The 21,922-nt window shown below is 43.0% G+C and overlaps 2 protein-coding genes across 5 annotated transcripts in view; both read right to left on the bottom strand.

Moving 5' to 3' along the window:
- The window catches only part of HOOK1 (hook microtubule tethering protein 1), a 43,044-nt gene extending 39,910 nt beyond the window's left edge, over positions 1–3,134 (bottom strand). The window contains exon 1 of the mRNA XM_088169644.1: positions 3,045–3,134. Within this exon, the coding sequence (XP_088025770.1) occupies positions 3,045–3,050 (6 nt within the window). The 5' untranslated portion in view covers positions 3,051–3,134. The remainder of the gene's footprint in view (positions 1–3,044) is intronic.
- FGGY (FGGY carbohydrate kinase domain containing) overlaps positions 1–21,922 on the bottom strand; it is a 132,074-nt gene that overhangs the window by 2,899 nt on the left and 107,253 nt on the right. For 2 of the 4 annotated variants that reach the window (XM_014870553.2, XM_014870550.2), the window contains exons 15-16: positions 4,347–4,408; positions 2,939–3,181 (exon numbers count right to left, since the gene is read on the bottom strand). In XM_014870553.2, the coding sequence (XP_014726039.2) occupies positions 3,100–3,181; positions 4,347–4,408 (144 nt within the window). In that variant the 3' untranslated portion in view covers positions 2,939–3,099. Of the gene's footprint in view, positions 1–358; positions 570–2,938; positions 3,182–4,346; positions 4,409–21,922 lie in introns of those variants that run through there. The other 2 variants (XR_015805313.1, XR_015805312.1) reach the window with 2 other exon arrangements.

A 21,922-nucleotide genomic window follows, 5' to 3' on the forward strand; every position in this document is an offset into this window, starting at 1 on the left:
TTATTTATCCTCTAATTTTCTCACAGCATTTCAAAACCCACTTGGGCTTGAATGATCCTGCAGCCATTCGCATTTATCATTTGACACATGTCAGATCAAACAACTCTGTGAAATATCAAACAGGCCTCCAGCATTTTTCTTTTGTGTAGTTTATTGAATCTCTGGGATAACATTCCACAAAAAGCAGCATGGAAGTTCCTAATCTCACCAGGCTCCAGTCAGAGGTTGCTTGTTGTTCTGGGAGACTGGATACAGGGGAAAAAAGGAAAATGTTCTTTATTGTGGAACTGTGTTGCTTTTCACACCTCTTGTGAGACGCAACACAATAAACCAAGGAAACAACCTTGACCCCTACGTGTTTATAAATCGGCATTTACTGAGTGAGCACTACATAACAAATGGACTGAAACAGGCACAGCAAGGAAAACCAGTCTGTACCATTGTGTGATTTCCTTCTGATACAGTTACTGACAATACTCTGGTGGATGTGTCACCATCCACTGCTGCATCCAGAACCTTTTAGTGAAGGTGCTTCTGGAATTCTTACCTGGAGAAATCCTGCAGTCACCCTGGCAAGGAGGAGAACACAGCGTGTGATGAAAATTCTGGTTAATTAAAAGACACACCTAGAGAGGGTCAGGTTGGACCTTTCATACATCACTCAGATTTGAACTACAGGATTTTAACTTGCCTCTAAAATTTCAAATCAGATTCCAGTGTAGAAAGCAGTTGGATTTTTCCCCAGGTATTGCCAAATCCAAACAGCTCACACTGGCTCTGCCCTTTCCTAAGGCTGGAATCCCAGTTCCCAGAAGGATTCCATGTCAAGCAGAATACTTTATTTTCCAAGGGCTGGTGCAGCAGAGATCCCTTGCAGAAGGGTTCCTCTGGATACTGTACCATGATTGAACAGTGTAGGGGCATTTGGCCAGCACAGAAACGTTCTGCATTCAAGAGATTTTAACTTTCAAAGTGCTTAAGAGAGCTATGGAACTGAAAGGCATCAGAATAACCAATATATATAACATATAACATATATATAACAATAACCAATCCTATGTGAACATTCAGTTTGCAGATTAGCTGTAGAACAGGCTGTCATTCCTGACTCTTGCCTTGCTAGAAATCTTCACCTGTGTGGGTCTCATGACGTTTGTTCTTTGGAACCATCATATTCTTGTCTTCTCTGTGTGAGTGAAGCCTGGGCCTTTCTGCAGGACTTTTGGAGCAGCTGATGACATGGTAGTTGCTTCCCTTCTTTTCATTTGCATGATAAACATCTGTCAGCAAATTGCACCTGAAGGGGTGAGGATGGCAGGGTCTGCAGCTCAGGGGCCTGACTGACCCCAGCTGGGGCCCTTGGCCCCTGACCCATGACTGAGGTGTCTCTTGGGCTGGGGCAGTGGGATGGGTTTGTCACTGTGCTGCTGCCACAGGCTGAAGGGCTCGGCAGTGCTTGGCATGGCCAAGGCACTCGATGTGGAGCCCTCAGAGGGCAGTTTTACAAGAATGCCTCAAGCCACAATCAGAGTTTAACATTACAGTGCCCATCAACCTGCAGCTGAAGAGCGTTAGAACTCTTGAGCTTTAACATTTTACTTCTTGTCTCAATTTGAATTAAATTTTAATTTGAGAACTTGGCAAACTGAATAAGTAAGTCTTGTATAACACAAGGATGGTCAGGCAGTCTCACTGCAAAATCCTGCAGCAGTGTTTGTGTTATCACAGCTGATTATTTAGCCACTGGGATACAGGGTTCTTATAGCTCTGGTTTTAAAATGGATCATATGAAACTGGTAGCAACACTGGCTTGGAACAAAAATGCAACTATAAAGTACAAGTATCACAAGGGGACAAAGGCATTAAAAGACCATGCAGGAAATGTGAACAAATCTCTGTAATGGTGTCGTGCAAGCCCATGCAAGGCACAGAGAGTCCTTGAGCCCTGTGCATCTACAATTTACACCAAGTCAGTGTGATTGTTTGTTCTCTTTCCAGACTCCCTACACCCCTCGTGCTAGGTCTTGGTACGAGTTCAGCCAGAGAAATTGAGGCCACTTTGAGGATAATGATATAAATAGCAGGAAGTTTATGGAAACTTCACTGAAACTGTTTGTGTTGAGCTGCAAAGAGGTAAAAGTGCTGGTGCAGTGCCATTCAACCCTGCACATGTGTCCCCATATAATCTGTACTTTTGCTATCCATTGGGAGTATCTGGGCTTCGTTTTTACAAGCTAATTGCATATTAAATAGAGATATTAAAATTTATGAATACTTATTGGTTACAACACACTGGTCTCCAATTGCTTTTTCCCACTCTGTCTTTTCAGCTGACAGATTTTATCGTGCCCCTGAGTTGGGAGCTCTGACACTTCACTATGTCAGAGTCGCTTCTTGCTTGTTTTACTCTTTTTGTTGTGATGTTTCTTCATTTTATTCCCATCAATTCCCTTTCATTGTCTTTAATTATGTCCCTGAACTTGTAAAGCTGTTTCTCCTAACAATGGGTACTTTGGAAATGGCAACAATTGCTTTTCCATGAACTACAAGGCAGGAAATACATTGTTTCTTTTAAAAAATTACCAGATGTTTTTCAGGGCTGACTACTAAGATTAAAAAAAACGCCAGAAACTATTATTTTCCAAATAACCGAAGTGTAATTTTGTTATTGTGTTACTCCTGTTTGCATTTAACTGGGAATTGCAGCCTAGGCCAAAACTAAAGAAGGAATTTCTCTCCAGCTAAGTGTGTAAAGTCCATCTGTGTGAACATTGACTCCATGGACTCAAGTCCATCTGAGGGAATCATGTTATTCCTTGTGCAGTCCAAATACTGGCACTGGGGTACCTGCAACTGGTTGTCATGTGTTCTCTGACTGGAACAAATGAATATTCCTTGTCCCTGCACGCAGGGATTATTGACAGAAAATACCCAGTGCTTCACAGTAAAGTGACTGCATTTTATTTCTCATTAAAAATTAAAATGTATACTTTAAATGATAAAAGTATATTTTTAACATGGACAGTACAGTAAGAAGGAATTACCCGCATCACACATGAAATTGTTATCCCTGCTGTTCCCAGATCCCATGCCTTTGGATCACAAGCTGCTCATGATGGAGCGATACTCTCTCTGGTGCTCCACAAGCTTCAAAAATACTTCGTATTTCTTGTCATAAAATCTGTGTAAGAAAGTTAATGTCAGCAAAGCCTGAGATTTGAAGATTTAAATCCCCTGCAATATATGTTTATATGTTTACTCTCTTCTCTTAGCATTAAAAACACTTTGACTCTTTCCTAGGTACAGCTGCTGCCAGGGTCAGAGCCCTCCCTGAGCACTGCCAGGGCAGTTTCCACTCAAACTGTAATTTCCAGTTGCAATTCCACCTTTCATTTCCCTACAGCCAGCTAGGGTGCTCAGACAGTTTTCCCCAAAATTCTCTGTGTGACAGTGAGGAGACGCTGGAGTTTCACAGAATTCACTGAGGTGGGGAAAAAACCCTCCAAAATCACTGAGTCCAGCTGTTCCTCCAGCACTGCCCCGTGTCCCCAAGTGCCACATCCACAGGGCTTTTAAATCTCTCCAGGGATAGGGATTCCACCAGGAGTGCCAGAGCTGGACAACCCCGTCCATGAAGAAATTTTCCCAAATATCCAATCTAAACGTTTCTTGTCACAGCTTGAGGCCGTTTCCTCTTGTCCTGTCGCTTGTTATTTGGGAGCAGAGCCCGGCCCCCCCCGGCTGTCCCCTCCTGTCAGGGAGTTGTGCAGAGCCACAAGGTCTCCCCTGAGCCTCCTCTTCTCCAGGCTGAGCCCCTTCCCCAGCTCCCTCAGCCTCTCCTGGGGCTCCAGCCCCTTCCCCCGGACAGGCTCCGGCCCCTCAATGTGTGAAGCGGGCACAGGCCCCGGGTGCCCCCCGCCATGTCCCCGCCGTCCCCTCAGCCCGGAGCCGCCGCCAGGGGGAGCCCGCGCGCCGCCGCCCGTGAGACCCGGAGCGCTTAGAAATGTACCGTGAATTACCCTGAAATATAACGTAACAGAATATAACCCTGAAAAATGATCAGAGCTAATCCTTAAAAAATAATAATAGTAAAAAAAAATACAATAGCAATTATCATTAAAATATAATATAAATAATCAAGCTTTAAAAATTAATAGAAATAATCATTGGAAATACAATATCAACAATTCTTAAAAATATAATATACTGTGATTCTTAAAGTATCCGTATGTTAAACACTACTGCAGTCGAGCAGGGTGTAAAGAGACACACCCCAAACTCATCTCCAGACCCCAACTTTATCTCCCTTGAACTCTCCCACTGGAACACACCAGGACCAGCATTACCTTTTATGCTCGTGGTTGGGCTGCACGACTCTCCCAATTTTCCCCATTTTCGCCATGGCCTCCTAGGAAAAGACAAACACCAACTGGAAAAGCCTGCTTTGATTTAAAATACTTTTTGACAAGAACAAGATGTTTCAAAACCAATCGGAACATTAGTGATGTATTTTGTTTCGGCTGAACAGGCCAGATGGCAGCAAATATGTTCAATCCCATTATAAAGCAGTCAAGAGAACAAAGCTCTGCAGACCCTCAGTAACCAAAATCTGTTCCTCTCTCTCACTGGGAGTCCCAGGCGGAACAGACTTATCTTTTATTATTTACTCTAACCAAAGGAAATGTTAAACACTGCATCCCCCGAGGGGAGGGTTCTCAAATAAAATGGTACTGTACTTGAGATCCTGTAATCATATTCTGAAAATATCCCTGCAGCAAGGGAGGACTCGAGGGTGCTCCACAAGCTAAAGGTAACCTGGGAAGGTCTGTTCTGCAGCTCACAGCTGCCCTCACATTCCAGCATAAAGGTGTAAGAGGCAAACTCTGATCCTGTTCTGCTTTTGGCCAAAATGAAGTCAGAGCTCGCAGAATCCCCTGCAGAAGGAGTCACTGGGACAGTCATGTGTGGAAGGAGAGGGATGAGTAATTTTATTCCTTTCCTGATCTCTGTAAGATTCTGATTTTCCGTGGATTTTCCCAAGCGATCCCACTGGAATGAGAATCACCAAAGAGGCCTGAGCTCTCAGGATGTAGTGGAAGCAGCACTCAATTATTTCACAAGGGGAATCAAAGCAACAGCTTTTAGATGGGAGAATGCTAAAAACGTTAAAGGTTAGGACTCAAGAATCAGTGTGTGACTAAATTAGGGTTCAGAGTTTCTAAGCAGGACCCTGAACCTGTTTTAATGCAGTGCCTAAGGAGGAGGACCCTGGAGAACAGGCAGCCTGTGCTGCTGTTGGAACCTTCCAGCTGGCTGCTACAGCTGGATTTTTAAAAGGTTTGGATGATTTTACAGGCTGGAATACCTGCTCTAGTGAAGTCTGTGCTTTCCACTAATCCAGCACTTGACAGCAGAGGATTTCACAGAACTTCACAATGTGGATGAGCAATGTCAGTGCAGTGTCAGCAGCTCAGGGCAAGTTCTACTGAAGGCAAAAGCATTGCCAGGTGTGCAGTCAGGACTCGACTCTGCTAAGGGTGCTGATAGACCAGCAGAGAATATTTCTGTGCTCTCATATGCTCATTTTCTTTCATACAGAGGTGCAGAGGTTGATTGTACTTCGATTCTCCAAGAAACACCCTTGAAATAACACTTGCAGGGAGATAGTGTGTTCTTTCCCTGGGACATGTGAGCCTGCTGGCACTGAGACTCTGCACAGCAGCCAGATTAAAATACTGCCACGGAAAGGCTGATACTCTTCCAAGTAAGAGAAATGGGCATTTTATTCCCTTTCCTTCAACAGGTGACACTGACAATGCTCAAGCATTGTCCCTGTTTACAATAGTCAGTCTCTTACAACTCCCTTACATGGCCAGCTGGATTTACAGACTATCCAAAAAATGAATGAAACTCAGAAAAAAAAAAAAAAAACCACAAAGTAAAAGCCAATTCCCTCTGGTACAATGGCTACTGCTTTCCAGTGCCTTAGGGCACTACTGCTTTCCTCTGTGCCTTAGGGAAAACAAAGCCCCCTGAAACCGTCTCTCACTAATGGAAGAGTCACCCTCCTTTCTGCTCCCTGCTTTCCACCTCCTTTTGAACTGCCCTGGAGACACTGCACGAAAATAAACCCACAACACCTAAAGTGTCTAAAGAGGCAAATCTATTTTTTATCCCAGGTGCAACAGAAATGAAAGGGAGGGCCAGACTTTGCATTGCCCTTTCTGTGCACACCCAGGTCCAGGACACAGCACCATTACAGGGTATGTTCTGCCTCTGATATGGGGCACTCCTGTTCTGTTTTACTCTTACAGCTTGCAGAAACTACTGTTTCTGTTCTGCTGGACCCCCATCATCCACCCTGAGCCAAGGAGGAAGATTCCCAAGTTTATCAGTCTTCCAGTTTATCAGCTAAAATACTTTGGTGTTTCTAAATCTACTGGAAATACACAGACCTTTGAGAATCCACAGCATTAAAGTATCACAGCAACTACCATGGTTCTGTAGAATAACATGGCAAAAAAATACACAGCCAGCAATTTTCAACAACTCACCCATTCTATGCTGCTCAAAATATCCTAAATTAATTCCTTCTCTCAATTCACATTTTAGTTGTGTGTTTTTCTGTGTTTTAAAGTCAGTTTGGTCATTGTTAGCTTGAACAAAAAAACTTTACTCCCAGAGGAGAGTCTTTTCAACAATCTTCTGGGGACAAAGAGGAACAGAACATTGAAAATATGAATTTATAATGAAATGGGAAACAAAGGAACATTAGAATTGCACTACTGAATCGGATCAACCTTGTGCACTGCTCTGTCTCCAACAAAGCCTTAAATATAGCAAAGTGATAATACTGCCGTTCAGAAATAGTTTGTTTGAGGGTTGACATCCAAATCCATAATTCCAGTCACCAAGGATTTCACAATCTTAATTTGAATGACGCTCTATCTTCTTTGTTTGCCAGTCTAGACAGTACAATGAATACAGTGATTTAAAACACAATGAATTCTCTCTTAAAACAAAATATTTTGTAAAATTGCTTTTTAATCACTTCTTTTCTCTCTTTCCATAAAGGCTATGCTATAAATAAACCCTGAAAGTTCGCATTTGATCATCGTTTCTAAAGGGTGGGCAAGAGGCAAGTGAAGGGTTTACACAGAAAAAAAGAGAGGCACTGTGGAGCAGAAATAAAGGGATGCATTCATGATTTCTAACCTTTTGTTGGAGTGTCAACGCTGAGACAGATACAAGCCAGTAAACACTCTGCTCTCCATGGAGAGACCCAGCCCAGCAGGGTTATCCCTGCCTGGGAAGGGACAGGGAACCAAACTCCCCAAGGCCCACCAAGATCTCAGAACAAGCTCCCATTTTGCTGCTGGGAACCCAAATCCACTTGGTCCTGGTGCACACAGGGAATAGCTTCAGGCTGGGATACTCATCTTCCCTGATCCCCTGCCCTTGGGATCCTCCAAGAGCTGCCTCACAAAACCCAGCACAATCCTGCTCATCCCACAAGGGGAGCCCACATCCCTTGGGACTGCACAGGGAGGCCAGGGAAGCCCACCTGTGGATGGAATCACAGAATCAGCTAGGCTGGAAGAGACCTTGGAGATCATCAAGCTCAACCTAGAATAGTCCCCAAGTCTGATTTTCAGCAGTGACTCAAGTACTGATGAGGTTGAGTATTACTGAAAATTAATGGGATGTGAGCCCTCAAAGTTCATGGCAAATGAGAAATCAGATTTAGGAGCATCAGACTTAGTTTAGAAAGTCGAGAAACGGAATCCCAATTGGGCTTTTTCTTTATTTTGAGACTTTAAAAATTGTATCCAAAGTTAAATGGATAAGGCATCCGAACACAAATTCCCAGCCGTGTTCTCACCACTCAGTCATTTTGGTAATGGCAAGAAATGCTGGGACTTTAGCCTAAGGTAGTTATTAACAACGAAACAACCACAGATCATTTCAAGTTCTCCTGTACCATTTCAGTGGCTGAAAGCACGTGGCTGCACATGGAGCAGCAAAGCACCAAACTGAGGGGATCTGATGCTCACACTCAGGTCAGTCTCACCTCTCCAGTGTTTCTGTTCAGTTTTCCTGTCACAGATCCAGCAGCAGGAGGAAAATAATGTAAAAGCTGCCCCATTCACAACAGGCTGAAATGTAGGAACCTTCTTCCTACCACATCTATCCTGATTTCAGGATTCAGCAGGTGTTAATCTTCAAACTATCAGAGTGACTTTCCTTACACTTCTAGTCCTCACGACAAATAAAACAAATACTGTTCTGTGTAATAATTCTAACTGTTCTGCAGCAGTGAAGAACCTCTCACTCATCTCTATTCCACACACACAGACTCAGCTAACAGATGTCCTTAGCATAATTTTAAGAAGTCCAGTGACAGTTATATTTGGATTTGAGGAGCATAAATAGATTTCTTGAAATGCTGATGTTGAAGAAATACTTTTAAACTTTTATAAGAATTTTAAGCAAGGCTGCTATTTCCTTCTAGGCTTTTATTTAATTGCTTGTTTCACAGCTTAGAGATGCAAAATTCATCTCATCTGTGTTTACAGGAGTTACATGAGTGTATTTCTGTAATGCAGGCCTAGCAGAACATTACTTTTTAGTGGTATATGACTGCATGAAGAAAGCATGTGATGGACCATATACAATATTTTTCTAGTGGTTTACCTCCCCCCCTCTAAATTTGTTTGAGTTATAGGGGCAGATCTTGGCAGCATGCACAAAGCCCAGAATCTGTAACTCAATTCTCTGTGGGTTTCTGGATGGAGTGAGCCAAGTTTTAAAACACATTATGGATAAATATTAGAGCTGAGCAAAAATTTCACACCTAAGACCAAAGTGTGAAAATTTGGCTTTGATTCATTTAGTGAAAAGGTGGAAAATTTCACACAAGTTTGTATTTTCCTTTTGCTCTGATCCAACATCGATTTCTATGTCTGTGACAAACCTAAGAAAGAGAGAGAGACAGAGACAGAAGAGTTTCTGTCTGTGCACGAGATACAGAGGAGGAGGGAGAAGAGGATTCAAGAATGGAGAGCTGGCAAGCAGGACACCAGCTCAGGACTTAAGTCTGTCTTCCAGGAAAAGTCACTGGCCTTTGGAGTCTCTCTGTGTCCATATGTTCAGTAGCAGCACTGGGCCTTCTTAGAGGAATATTCTATACATTTGTTTGTTACACTGAGGCAGCTCAAAAAAAGCCCAGCATTATTCTACCCTTCAACCATCCAGCTTGAGTTGACAGAGGCCAACTGGATGGATCCTGAGCACTGAGACAAGGTAAATTTCTGGTTCAAGCACTGAATCAGATTCCAGAAAGTTTCAAGAGATTTCTGGAGTTATCTGAGACATGTAATTTACTCTTTTAATTTTCAGTTGCCTCTCTCTGCAGTGGGCTGTGCCATTTCCCCAGTTTGGTTTGGCTGGGGCACAGAGTTAGCACACTCGAGGTGTGTCCCCAGTTTTGCACTGTGAGTGCCACACGGAGCTCCCAGCCCCAGTGCACCTTCCACATCCCACTGAAGGATGGATCACCCAACCTGTCCTGCAACACCTTAATACCAGAACAAATGGAAAAGAGAGGAAGTTCTCACAGCAGCAGAGACAAGCACAGGTAAGGGCACAGGATCACTTCTGCCTCCAGAGCACTGACCTTTCCTCTCCCTCACTGGCCAGGCTGTGGCCATCCAGTTTGGTGTCCCAGAGTCCAGCCAGGCTGGCCAGCCACAGGCACAGCCCTAAGAGGAGCAGCAGTTGCAGGGCAGCTGCTGGAAGGGTGCTTTGCCATGCCAGCCATGATATTAATTACTTATTCCATAGCCCAGATTTAGAATGGGATGAGGGTCAGCTCTGATTGCCACATCATCTATCAGATGGAAACTATGTTTGGGTCTAAGCTCCAGCCACTCTACTACTAAATATAGGTTGGTTAGTTGCTGCTTTGAGTCTGCACTCCCCCAAATTGCCTCTGACTAGCAAATAATTAAGCAGTTTGCTTTGTGAGGGCTCTGCTGCTGGCACCTCTTTGTGCCCTAAGATGCTTGGACACAAACCTGACGGCTTAGCAGGGGTTTCAGCTTCCCTGGGCAATGGAAAGAGCCCAAGTGCTCAGCTCCTGTTTCAGTTTCACAGACTGCTGGCACTGGGTGCCATGAATCAGGTCTGTGGGCACCACCCAAGCAGTCTGGGGCAGGGTTTAGCTGCTCTTCCCCTGCCATGAGCCCGTGCAGTTTCTCCATGAAGGGACTGTTCCCTTCAGTGGCTGTGTGTGAAGGTCCCAGCCCATGTGGTGCTGATGCCACAGCTGGAATGTGCTCCTGACTCCAGCACCAACTGGCACTGGCAACACATCTCCCTCACCATTCTGAGGTGGAATAAATTTAACCACACACAGCATCACTATTAAAATAGACCAATATCTGTCCATTGAAACCACATGAAAAATATATTGATTTAACACAGTTTTTAGGCTTGGAAATGTCATGCTGACAGGCAGCTGCATTTAACACAACACAAGCTCAAGTGGGAGTCAGGAGAGCAAATTCCTCCACCAGCTCCTGATGCAGGGCACTGCCCAGTCAACCCTCTCCCTATTCATCCTACCTGGGGATGGAGTCAACTAATCCAGGGAATGCTCCTCTGCATAACCTGCAACACATTGCTTTGCTTCTCTGGCTTCCTCCTCACCCTCTGCTTGCACCATCTGTCCCAATGCTTACACTCTCAATTTTAGGTGGCAAAGCCTTTGGGGCAGGCAGGGCAGGTGTCCACATGGACATAGACACCAAAAACTGAGCGGGACACAAAGCAGTCCCTCCCTCTCCTGTGAGGTGGGGAAGCCCTGGCACAGGGTGTCCAGAGAAGCTGTGGCTGCCCCTGGATCCCTAGAAGTGTCCAAGGCCAGGTGGAACAGGGCTTGGAGCAACCTGGGAGACTGGAAGGTGTCCCTGCCCAAACCATTCCATGATTCTGGTTTAGACCAGGGAGGTTTAAAACAGAGACACTGAAGACCCAGCCCAGGGGATCCTGACACTTGCTGGGCACTCCACACAACATTTATCTGAACTGCACCACTTCCTCTAAGGTGCAAAATTCAGATTTATTCAGCTGATTTCTTTCCACATCCATGATGAACATTCAGCTTTCCTCACATTTAGTCACCAAGTTCAAACTTTTATTTGCCATCTGGCAACAGACTGGGCTTTACTGGGGGGAGGGGATAGGAAAGGGGCTTTTTTTCCTTTTTTTTTTTTTTTTTTTGCATCTGTATTTGCTTTATGAGCTATGGCTAAGGCATCATTTACACATGGGGAACTGGATCAGGTTCTCTCAATTCATTCCATATGTTCACTTATGCTGTCAAAACATTTTTTCGATCTAATTAATCCGTACACGTCTCTCTGTTCATTTCCCCACTTTGGGCAGTTTCAGCATTTTTGGGGTACCTAGCTGGGATTGTCATAAAACCAACTTCTGCCTATACTATGCTTTAGGGTTACTCCATCAAGAAAGAAAAACTATTTGAAATCTTTCACTATTCTTCATGTGTTTATTCTTTACTGTTTCCAACACTGGCTGAGACTCCTTTCCTTTTTTCTTTTTTCTTTTTTCTTTTTTCTTTTTTATTTTTTATTTTTTCTTTTATCTTTTTCCTTTCCTTTCCTTTCCTTTCCTTTCCTTTCCTTTCCTTTCCTTTCCTTTCCTTTCCTTTCCTTTCCTTTCCTTTCCCTTTTCCTTTCCTTTCCTTTCTCCCTCATCTTTCAAATATATGCCTTGCCACGCTCCAGTGTCTACCTGAGGTTAATGAGGAAAATCCCTGCTGTGAGTTTTGATTTGGGAATATTTTTTATCTGGTTAATCTGATGTGTGGTTTACTATTAAAAGAAAAAAAAAACAACTGTACCTCAGAAATATGTTTGCATTTGGGAAATTACCCTGGACAGGGGCTCATAAAAAACAAGAGACCTTTAGAAAAAGTCTTTCACTACTGTGAGGCAGTAGAAGGTTGAGATGTTAAAACAGAGAGTAAAACTGCATCAAAATATAGAGAGAGCCTTTTAGTAACCTTACATATATCCTATGTCCAACAGAAAAGAAAATATCATTTAAGAGATGCAGAGATATCCAACTAGTGGTGAATAGAGAATAAATCCTAGAAGAAATGAGAAATCTGTTGGGAGCTTAGCCTGGACTGCACAGCACAGAAAAGGCAGCTTCCATGGCACAAGGCATTTGGTTTCCTTGCCATGATTGCTACAGACAAGGGGTCAGCAACCTTTTCCAGCACGCTGCTCCAGAAACTATTTTTCTTTCCCAAATTAAAGGCTAGCAGTGACTGAACTGAGTGAAGCTGAAGCAAAGCACACTCATCATTGCAGGGGGGTGGACCAGATGACCTTTAAAGGTCTCTTCCAACCCAAACTATTCTATGATTCTGTGATCAGCTGATGATACTGTCCTGTTTTGTTAAAAACTGAGCAACTTTTCTTCTCCAGATCTGAAAATCAGCCAGGGCTGAGAAGCTACTGCTCTCATTTGTCTTCTGCCACTAGAACTGTCCTTCAAGAGTGTCCTTTCGAAAAAAAAAAAAAAAGCACTTTAAATTCTGGATACATATTGGTAAACAATTTTATTTTGGGAAGGATTCCTTAAAAACCTGGGAAGCCTTGTCTGAGGATGGGATGGCCAGTCAGCTGCCAAATGTTCTCTAATAGCAGCAAGGGAGAAGCTCAACCTGAGCTGTGGAATTCCCATGGACACAGAATGGAGAGAGTTTCATAGGAGGAAACTGCAAAAGTCACACCAGAATAGGTGTTCTGCTCCCCTTACTCCTAAAACCTTTGGCTTGTATCTCTTCTGGAGACCACTGGGAAATGGTAAATACAGTTCCCTTTAGCACTAAAACTATGTCACAATGTCAGTGTACTGCAATCACATTTATTGTGCAGAAGATCTGTAGGCACCAACTTGAACAAATTAATTTGGAATAAACTATTGGCAAATGTCAGGTTACCCTTATCACCACTCTGGCTGACATTTTTCTACATAAAACCAAACTCAAGGGCTATTTATTCCCACCTGCCCCAGAGCCAGAAAGATTACAGTAATATTTTGATTACAGTAATATTCCATAACCTCTGTTACTGAGCGAACCCAAACCTGTCACCCAGCACTGCCAGCAGGAGTTTTTAAGGTATCTCAGGCATCTTTTCCCTTAGTAGATGTTCTAAGAAAGCATTTGTATTCATTTGGCAAACAGAAAAAGTGCACATTTTGTAACTGCCCGTGGCCTAAACAAAGGCTGGTTCTGTCTGCAAGAACCTCAGCTGCAATTAGAAGTGCATTTGCTGTGGGACTGAGGCACCAGTGGCACCAGAGCTGGGCTGGTCACAGCCTGAGATCCAACACAGCACCATCCTGAAAGCTGAGATCCTGCAGAGAAGAGCACCCAGGACAAACTCCACCTCCCCACCTCCAAGTTTTGGCCAGGTGGGAAGCCTGGGGAGCTGGTTTATAAGCTCTACTTTTTTATCTCCAGGGAAGGCAAACAGCACCAAATCCTTCCAGAGGGGTATTCTCACAACATCCAGCCGGTCACCATTCCAACTTTGACTTTGCTATCCTATCCTATTTTCCCAGCTTTTTAAGAAGCCCCCAGTGAGCTGCACCTTGTGGCTCCTGCTTCCAAGCAAGCCTTGCCCCTTCAGCCACTTCAGTGAGAAATTCCTAACCCACTGCTCCTGAAGTGCTTGAGGGAAAAGCTCTTCCCAGCACACCTCCCATGACTGTAGTCACTGGATTCATTGGCTTCTGAATTTTAACCTTGGACAAGCCCCATAGGCCCTGAGACCAGCTCAATTGGTCAGAACATGGTGCTGACAATGCAAGGGTGTGAATTTGATCTGCATTTGGGGGCCTTTCACTTAAGAGATGGACTTGATCATCCCTGTGGGTCCATCCAACTCAGAATATTCTGTAATCCTGTGAAACCTCCTGCACCTCAGTTCCTCATATATTCCATGAGAATCACTAACACCATGAGATTAATACCAAACACTCAGGAGGAAAATCTGGAAAATCTGGCCAATGTGAGACACAACTGAAGAAAAACCACTTTGTGCTTCATGATTCAGCCAATCCTAAGAACTGAGCCAATTCCTGCTGCTGAAGATCAGTTCTTTTATTTAAAGACAATAAGTTGAGAAAAGAGATGAATAGCAGAGGCCCAAATGGTTCATGGAGCTTTCCACTTGTAGGTCACTGAGCAGAAGCTCAGAGAGGTCAGTGAGTGTTGGGAGCTATGGTGAGATGCCAGCATTTAATCCTGTCCTCTGCAATAGGGATTTACTGGTTTCAAATTAATTTCTATTGTGTGCAGTTTTCCCAACATGAAATACTCCATTGTCACAGCTCAGTCACTGATAAACCTTTGCAAAGCCCCACAGGAGAAACTGCTGCCACCACCTGAACACTTCCTTCTAAAATCACAATTGGAGAAGTGTCCTGACTGTGAACTGAGGCTGGAGGAGTTCAAAGAGCTTTCCCCAGCCGTGGGTGGGGGCACAGCCCTGCAAGGAGAGTGGCAGTGCAGCTGCACATTCTGTTCCTGACTGGAGCAGAACTGGGGAGAGGCAGAGCCCAGCCCTGGGGTTCTCTTTGCTCCCCACTGTGGCTGCTCCAGGAGGGAGGTGAGTGTGTGCTGGCAGCACCACAGGCCTGTTATCTGCAGAAAGTACTCTGTGAAAGGAAAAAAAACCTCAAAACAGAGGAAGCAAAAATGAACAACTCTATCATTATCTGATGTGCTGAGATCTCTGCAGAGATCAGCTCAAAGATCCATATTGTTTACAGCAGCTGATGAGTCTCACAAGTGCTGAAGCTGTGCTCTCGCTTAAAGTGCTAACATATTTACAGTTTTCAGTCCTGTCCTTAGCACTTATCTGTCATTTCAAGATGAATGCTCCTTTTGTACAGCCTAATCACTTGCACGAACACTCCACTAGCACAAAATCCCAGATTTGTGTCACTTTTCTATTAGCAGCAATTCTGTAGTTTAGAAATTGCTTAATGCAGCAAATCTGAAAAAAAAAAAAAAAGAAAAACAACAACTAGTTTTTGTTCGGAGGTATTTCTTTGGCTGTGACAAGTCTAGAATGGAGAGAAAGATATTAAATTACTTTTATCTGATGCAAGTCTGAATTTTACTGCACACCTTTCTAAACACACTTATCCATTGTTCTGCTCTGGCTTGGTTATTGACATTGGAATAATTAGTGAAGATCTATATAAGATCAGACAGGACCAGCAACATATCTAACTAAACCCTTGATAAGAAGCCATTTTTTTCATGCTCAACAATCTTTTCTCTATTCATAACATTTCAAACATTTGGTAGGATCCCATCCTGCCCCCTCCTCTCTCAACAAACAGTAGGAGCATGTGCAATTAAAAGCTGTCAGTCATTCTGGTTTTACAGGAATAAAGGAATGTGGGTCATTCTACAACTCAGTAACTTAATTTTAAAAAATGCAACCCAGGCATGCAAGAAAAAGGATACAGTTCTATGGAGGAGGTCTTACCCTGCTGGATGTTTTACATTACTCTCATTGGGTTACTGGCCTGTCACAAATCAGTTTCAGATGCACCTCAGAAAATGCCCAGAAACACAAGATGCATCTGTTGTTTCTGCTAATCCTGGTCCCACTGCAGTCAAAAAAGGGCAACATGTGATTTTTAGAAGTCTCCAGAAAAGTCTACAACTGCAGTTTAGAAGGGTCCATACCTGAGCAAAAGGAACACCTCAGTTTTGTGTTGGGCACAGAGTTAGATACCTAAAGCTTCAGGCTGGGAATGAAAATGGTGATCTGGAATTGGCCTTTGCTGCTCCTAAGAAATTGCCAATCCAAACCCTGAGTGAATTTGTGCTTTAAAGGATGTGGTCTCCCATTCCTGCCCAAATATTCTCTAAAAACAGAATTCTGCACATGAAGTGCATTTTTGTGCAGATGTACAACACAATCTTTAAATGTTCTGAATGCTGTAAATACTAAACCTTGATATAAACATTGGAGCTGTAACCATGCCATAGTATTTAAGCCATCTTCCATATTATATACATAGCAATGAAAATTAAGACAATAATAAACTGCAGTTCTAAGGTAAGATTTTTAAGTCAAAAGATGTTCCAATTATGTGTAACTGTGTTGTCAATCTACAGCCTGTCCATTCTGACTTATTTTAACCCACCAGAGCAACACCTTCAGCATCATCATAGATTTTCTTTGCACTTTTTGTTCTATCACTTTAATACAACAATAAACCCCAGCTCTGACGTATGTAAACACCACTAAATCTGCTTCACAAGTCAGGAGGATGAATAACAAAGTTACACAACTTGGCCAAAGTCACAGACAAAGTCAGTGGCTGAGGTGGGAATAAAGTCTATGTACTCTGCCTCTCAAGTTAGATACCACAGATTGTTCTCTCATTGCAAAATTCTGCTTTTATTTATACCCAGAAGAACTTGGTGCTGCAGTAGTTTGTGACAATTTGAACTAGCACAGAGTACCTTCCATTACCGGGCTGTTAATAAAGATCTACTTTGGCAAATACTGAATTTTTCCTGTGTTCTTAGGAAATACTACACTTCATTTTACAGGGTATTTGTTTGATCTGGAAAGCCAGGCAAGTCACTCCTTATCTCCAGGACATGAAGCAAGCCTGGGATTTGAGGTGTCCAACAGTTCTGGACATTCGTATCTGTTCATACTTAAGGAATTACAATAGGAGCAGGGATGCTGATAAACCAAGAAAAGCCCTTTTTCCTTAACCCTTCCTGGTAATGCTGCAGAAAAAATCCACCATGAGTGGAATATGAGCAAAAACCTCTCCAGTCCTAAATCCTACTGCTGTGCTGCATCTATCCAAGGGAGAGTTTCCAGCTTTCTTAAGGCACAATCCAAGGAATGGCAAATACCATAATTTGGAGAAATTTAAGACAGTTACAAAGCATATTAAAAAAGGTGCATGGGAGGAAAACTAGGGAAGCAGGAAGGCAGTGGAATGACACTGGTGTGAGATGCTGTGTAATTAGCCACTAGAGGGAACAAGAGTCATGCTCTTAATTAAGGTACAGCCTCTTTTAGCAGAGGAGCCTGAGGGTTATCCTTGCCCAGGGAAGCTGGATGGGGAGGGGTTGAAGCCTTTCCTGTGAACTTTAGAGTGGGACAAAGCTTTCCTGCCTTTTGTCTGTGCTTCATTTTGCCCTTTCAGGTCTCTATAGGCCTTGGCATAAGAAGAGAACAAGACCTGAAGAATTCATACACATCTCCTACCTGCAATTAACTATTTTTTGCACCTGGTAAAAATGTTTAAATAAAAACCTGGGATCAGAAAGGATGAGACAAAGAAGAGAATGAAAAAATAAGAGAAATGGTAAAAGACACAAAGCTGTATTTTGCAGACAGGGTGTACTTTGATGTCGGTTCTTTTGAGGGAGAAGGGAAGAAAAATCACATTCACATCATTGCAAATGTTGTGAAAAATGTGGAGTGATGCTCTGCTGGCATCAGTATACTGAGACAGTGGTTGGGAGGATGGGAAGGACCTGCACCTCGTCTTGCCTGCTGACCTGACTGGAGCTGCATGAGAAAAATGAATGAGGTGAAAAGCAAAAGCCCCTCTTTTCCTCTGCTGCTGCTGAAGGACACAGAGCTATTCAACAGCACGGCAAGGACAGAATCACAGACAAACAATCTTTTTATTACCATAAAAATGACAAATAAGTAACAGTTACAGCCTGTAAACACAAGACTCAAATTAAATAGAGTTCTAAGTGGTACAGTGTAAGTGGAAGCAGGATCCCATTCCTATTAGAGCCGGCTCAGCCTAAAGAGTATCAGATGTTACCCGGGCCTTAGAAGGCCTGGGACATAAACTATGTGTGTAAGAGAAAAAGAAGTCAAATGACTCATGACAGAGTTTGTTTTAATATAAATGACTTCTTCTGGCTCTCTGCTTTTAAAGCATTGCCATGTTCAGATCCTGAGCAGCTAACCTGGGCATCTGGCTCCCTCAGCCCTGTCCTTCAGTTTGTGTATAAAATGCTGGCATTTACAAACTCCTATTCCTCTGGCTGAGGGAGGACAGTTTATTTTAGCACTGTGATCAGTGCCATCATAAATCTCCCCTCTTCCAGTCCAAGAACACTGGCACAGCCCAGTCAGTGCTCTGTTCATATGCTGTGCCCATTAAACAGAGGACATGCCACAAGGCATTTCTGAAGTCCTGAAAGCCTTGAGAGGGGACCTGAGGGGAGGGATCAGCACTGACTGAGGCACAAACCATTCCTGACTCTTTGATTTTCATTACGTGAGGACATAGGTAAAGAAATGAGATGTGGAGAGAAAGAAGAGAAGAGAAGAGAAGAGAAGAGAAGAGAAGAGAAGAGAAGAGAAGAGAAGAGAAGAGAAGAGAAGAGAAGAGAAGAGAAGAGAAGAGAAGAGAAGAGAAGAGAAGAGAAGAGAAGAGAAGAGAAGAGAAGAAGTTACTAAACAAAAGAGAGGCACAAACGAGAGGCAAAAACACAAGAGGAAAGAATAAACAATATCAGAGTGGGAGCAGGGAGAGGGAGATGGTGGCTATTGGGGATTTAGTGCTGAAAGAGAAAAGTACCATTCCTATCTTTATTCTTTTTCCATGCCTGATTCTCCTCTGGGATGAGTGGAATGTCCATGTCCAGAAAGCCACACATTTGGCATTTTGTGTCTTATGGCAAATATGCTGAATATCTACAGGGACAAAGTTACACAAAGCAAATTTTAAAAAGTGAATCTTGCTTAGTCTCCCTTTCATGCAATGCAAGAATCATCCCTTAGATGGGACTATTGCAAAATTAAACGACCTTGCAACCACAACCAGTAAATAATGAGTAATGTGCTTGTATGCTCAAAGCTTTTATGCCAACCAGTCCAGGAGCTCATCACAAAAAGGCCCCATTTATCAGAAGGGCTTCACACAGCTTAGCATCTTTAGGGCCATTATTCACCTCCCACACCTAAGCTAAGTGCCAGCTCCCAGCCTAGAGCCTAACACACATCCCATTTATCTGCTGCAAGACACACGAGCTGCTTCCCTTAGCCTGGTCTAAAGATACAGCATTCAATACCTAAACTACTTAAAGTTATCAGAAATGGGTGACTTCACAACAACATTTAGAAAAACCACCAATCTGGGAAAATTAGGTGAATATTAAGCCTTACCAGACATTTTGAAAGCAAAAGGAGTCTGAAGGCTATAAGGCTCAGCAGTATTTTGCTGAATACATCCGAGGTGTTTGTGTTACAGGGCTGGGCAATGAAGGCTCCTTTCAAAGGTGATGTGTTATCATCCACCCCATGGTTTTGAGAAGGAGAGGCTGGGATGGACGATGGTACAGCCCTCTCATATATGCCTCTCATGCAGAGACTCTTCAAAGGAAAAACTATTGAGTAGAGGTTGGTTAATTTTCCAGAGCATTCTCCCTCGAGGGGTCCCCTGTGCTTCCCAAGCTCCCAAAGAAGTGACATGGTCAGATCCAACCATCCCTCATTAGCGAGGAGTCCATTGCCACATCACTTTTCTCTGTTTCTTGCCCAAAAACTGTACTCCCCTCAGAGCCCTCACACCCACATTCCTCCCTAAAACCTCTACCTGGCAAAGGACTCTTTGGAGGCTGTGTGGCAAACAGCAGCTGACAGCAGGTGCTCACACAAACAGGCCTTGCATGGGTCACGAGGTATTTCTGTACTGAGGGTTAGTGATGCTCAGAGGAATGCAGCTCCCAGGAATGCTACACATTGAGAACATGCCCCATAAATCATTCCTAACACAACAACCCAACTCGCTTTTGCTGTGCACTTATAAGGCACAGCAAGAAATGGGCACAGCAGTTCCCCCTGTTTGTACTCTTCCAATGTTTTTCAAGCCTCATCTGGAGGAATATCTTTGTGCAAAAATCTGCAAGTCAGGCTTTTCCATGCCCACTTGGTGGTCAGCCTTTCTGCCTTTATTTGCCTCAAGAGTGACAATTATGGTCTTGCTACTCATTATGTGGACACGTGTCCCAGTAAAAACAAAACAGAGCCACAAAGGGATTTCATATGGATTCTCTATATCTCACTGCCCAGCTTCAAACTGTGCCTCAGAAATTTTAAACACAGGACATGTGAAAAGTTGTTTCAAAACAAGAAGGAATGGGTTGGGAATAGTTGTTATACGTCTGTATCTAAGAAACCAAGGAAACAAGAACATTTGATTGAACAAAGAAAAGAGAATGAGAATTGGATTCCAATTCTGAGGAAAGATAACATGTTAAAAAAGCCTTTTAATGTTATGAGCTGCCTAATAAATGTTATGAGATCTCTCCTTCACCATTTCAGATCCATGATTATATGAAAGGGAATAAAGAAAACACAATAAAAAACACAATAAACCACAATAAAATGTATTGGACACTCTGAGATAGTAAACAGTCTTGTTAAACTATACAGAGAGAGAAAATGTTAAGAAACAAACCCCTCTAGACATCTTTAGGAGCAAGGATAATGTAGCATATGTTAATCATAAAACTTTTTCAAATATAGGGTAGCAAAAGTATATCCTAGTGGTCTGAACTAGTGGTACCAAATCCCACAAGTAAGTGGTCATAATGTCCTTCACAAACTTCAGTGTGAAGCATTTCAGACAGTGCTGTGACTCCACATGCTCGTGCTTTGCCACGGAACAGTCTGATCCCTGTGCTGACATAGCAAGAGTGCAAATCCCAGATGGAAAATTAATCTCACAATGTAGCCAGATTGAGTTTCCAATTCTCCAGTGCATAACTTGAAGGTTGTTCTGCACAGCTACTGAAGAGATGAGGGCAGAGAGACTTTAACTTGTTTGACATCCCAAACATCATTTAAGCAAGACATGCTCTGAAAAGGACCTTCTTGGGTACTGACAGTTACAAAAGATCCACGGTACCCTCCTTTGTCCTCATCCTTCCTATAAAATATTGCCATCACCCTTTTCCCTGCTTAAATGGCCTGGACAGAAGGGGAGTCCAAGGTCCAAATGACTTCAGCTGTGTCTCTGAGTACATGGGTAAAATTGGTCCTTAAAATAGAAAGGAGAAGGATCACAGTACACTCTTAAGAAAGTATCTATCTACTAAAAAGACACATTTATGGTTTCCTCATATTTATGGTTTTCCTCAAGAAAAGACAGGGTCAGCAAGCTGGAAAAACTGTAAGGTTGTGATATTATTAAACTTCTACAAGCTGATCTTAATCTTATTCTTCTTGAAAAAAAAATCAACTAATTGTACATCTCCTTAGACAAACTCCACTGTGGTCATTTCATGGTTTGTTACAAAAATATGCAGCAGCAGAAGCTGAACTATTCCAGGCAGCATTTTTTCTCCAGCTTGCCAGGTCCTGGGCTTAATGACAGATGAGAAAAACACCATTGGTTTAATAAGAGTCTCAACTTGTGCAGATTAACAAAACACTACATCTTATTCTTTGCCAGCATCAGCTGATGTGAGTTTTTAAAAAGCTGAAAGACACGACAATGTAAGTGTTAATCCTACAGACAGAGGAGGTTATATTCACGTACATGTGGTTGCTTCTAACACAGTAATTCAGAGTGTGAAAGATCCAGAACTCGAGAGAAATCAGTGGAGCTGTGCCACTGGGCAAAGCCAGCTACACTTTCAGCATAAAGACAGATTAAATAGATTTTTTCTGTCATGCTTCCTTCCAAGAGGTCTTCATTACCTTTTCAGTCCATCCTCGTAAATGTGAAAAAAGGGTAATAAAATCTTTATCACCAGTCTCAGCCAGAATTAATAAACAGGGAAGTCACAATGATATCCCAA

This window comes from Sturnus vulgaris, chromosome 9 (genome assembly GCF_052056855.1).
Source record: "Sturnus vulgaris isolate bStuVul1 chromosome 9, bStuVul1.hap1, whole genome shotgun sequence".
In the NCBI taxonomy this organism is placed as follows: domain Eukaryota; kingdom Metazoa; phylum Chordata; class Aves; order Passeriformes; family Sturnidae; genus Sturnus; species Sturnus vulgaris.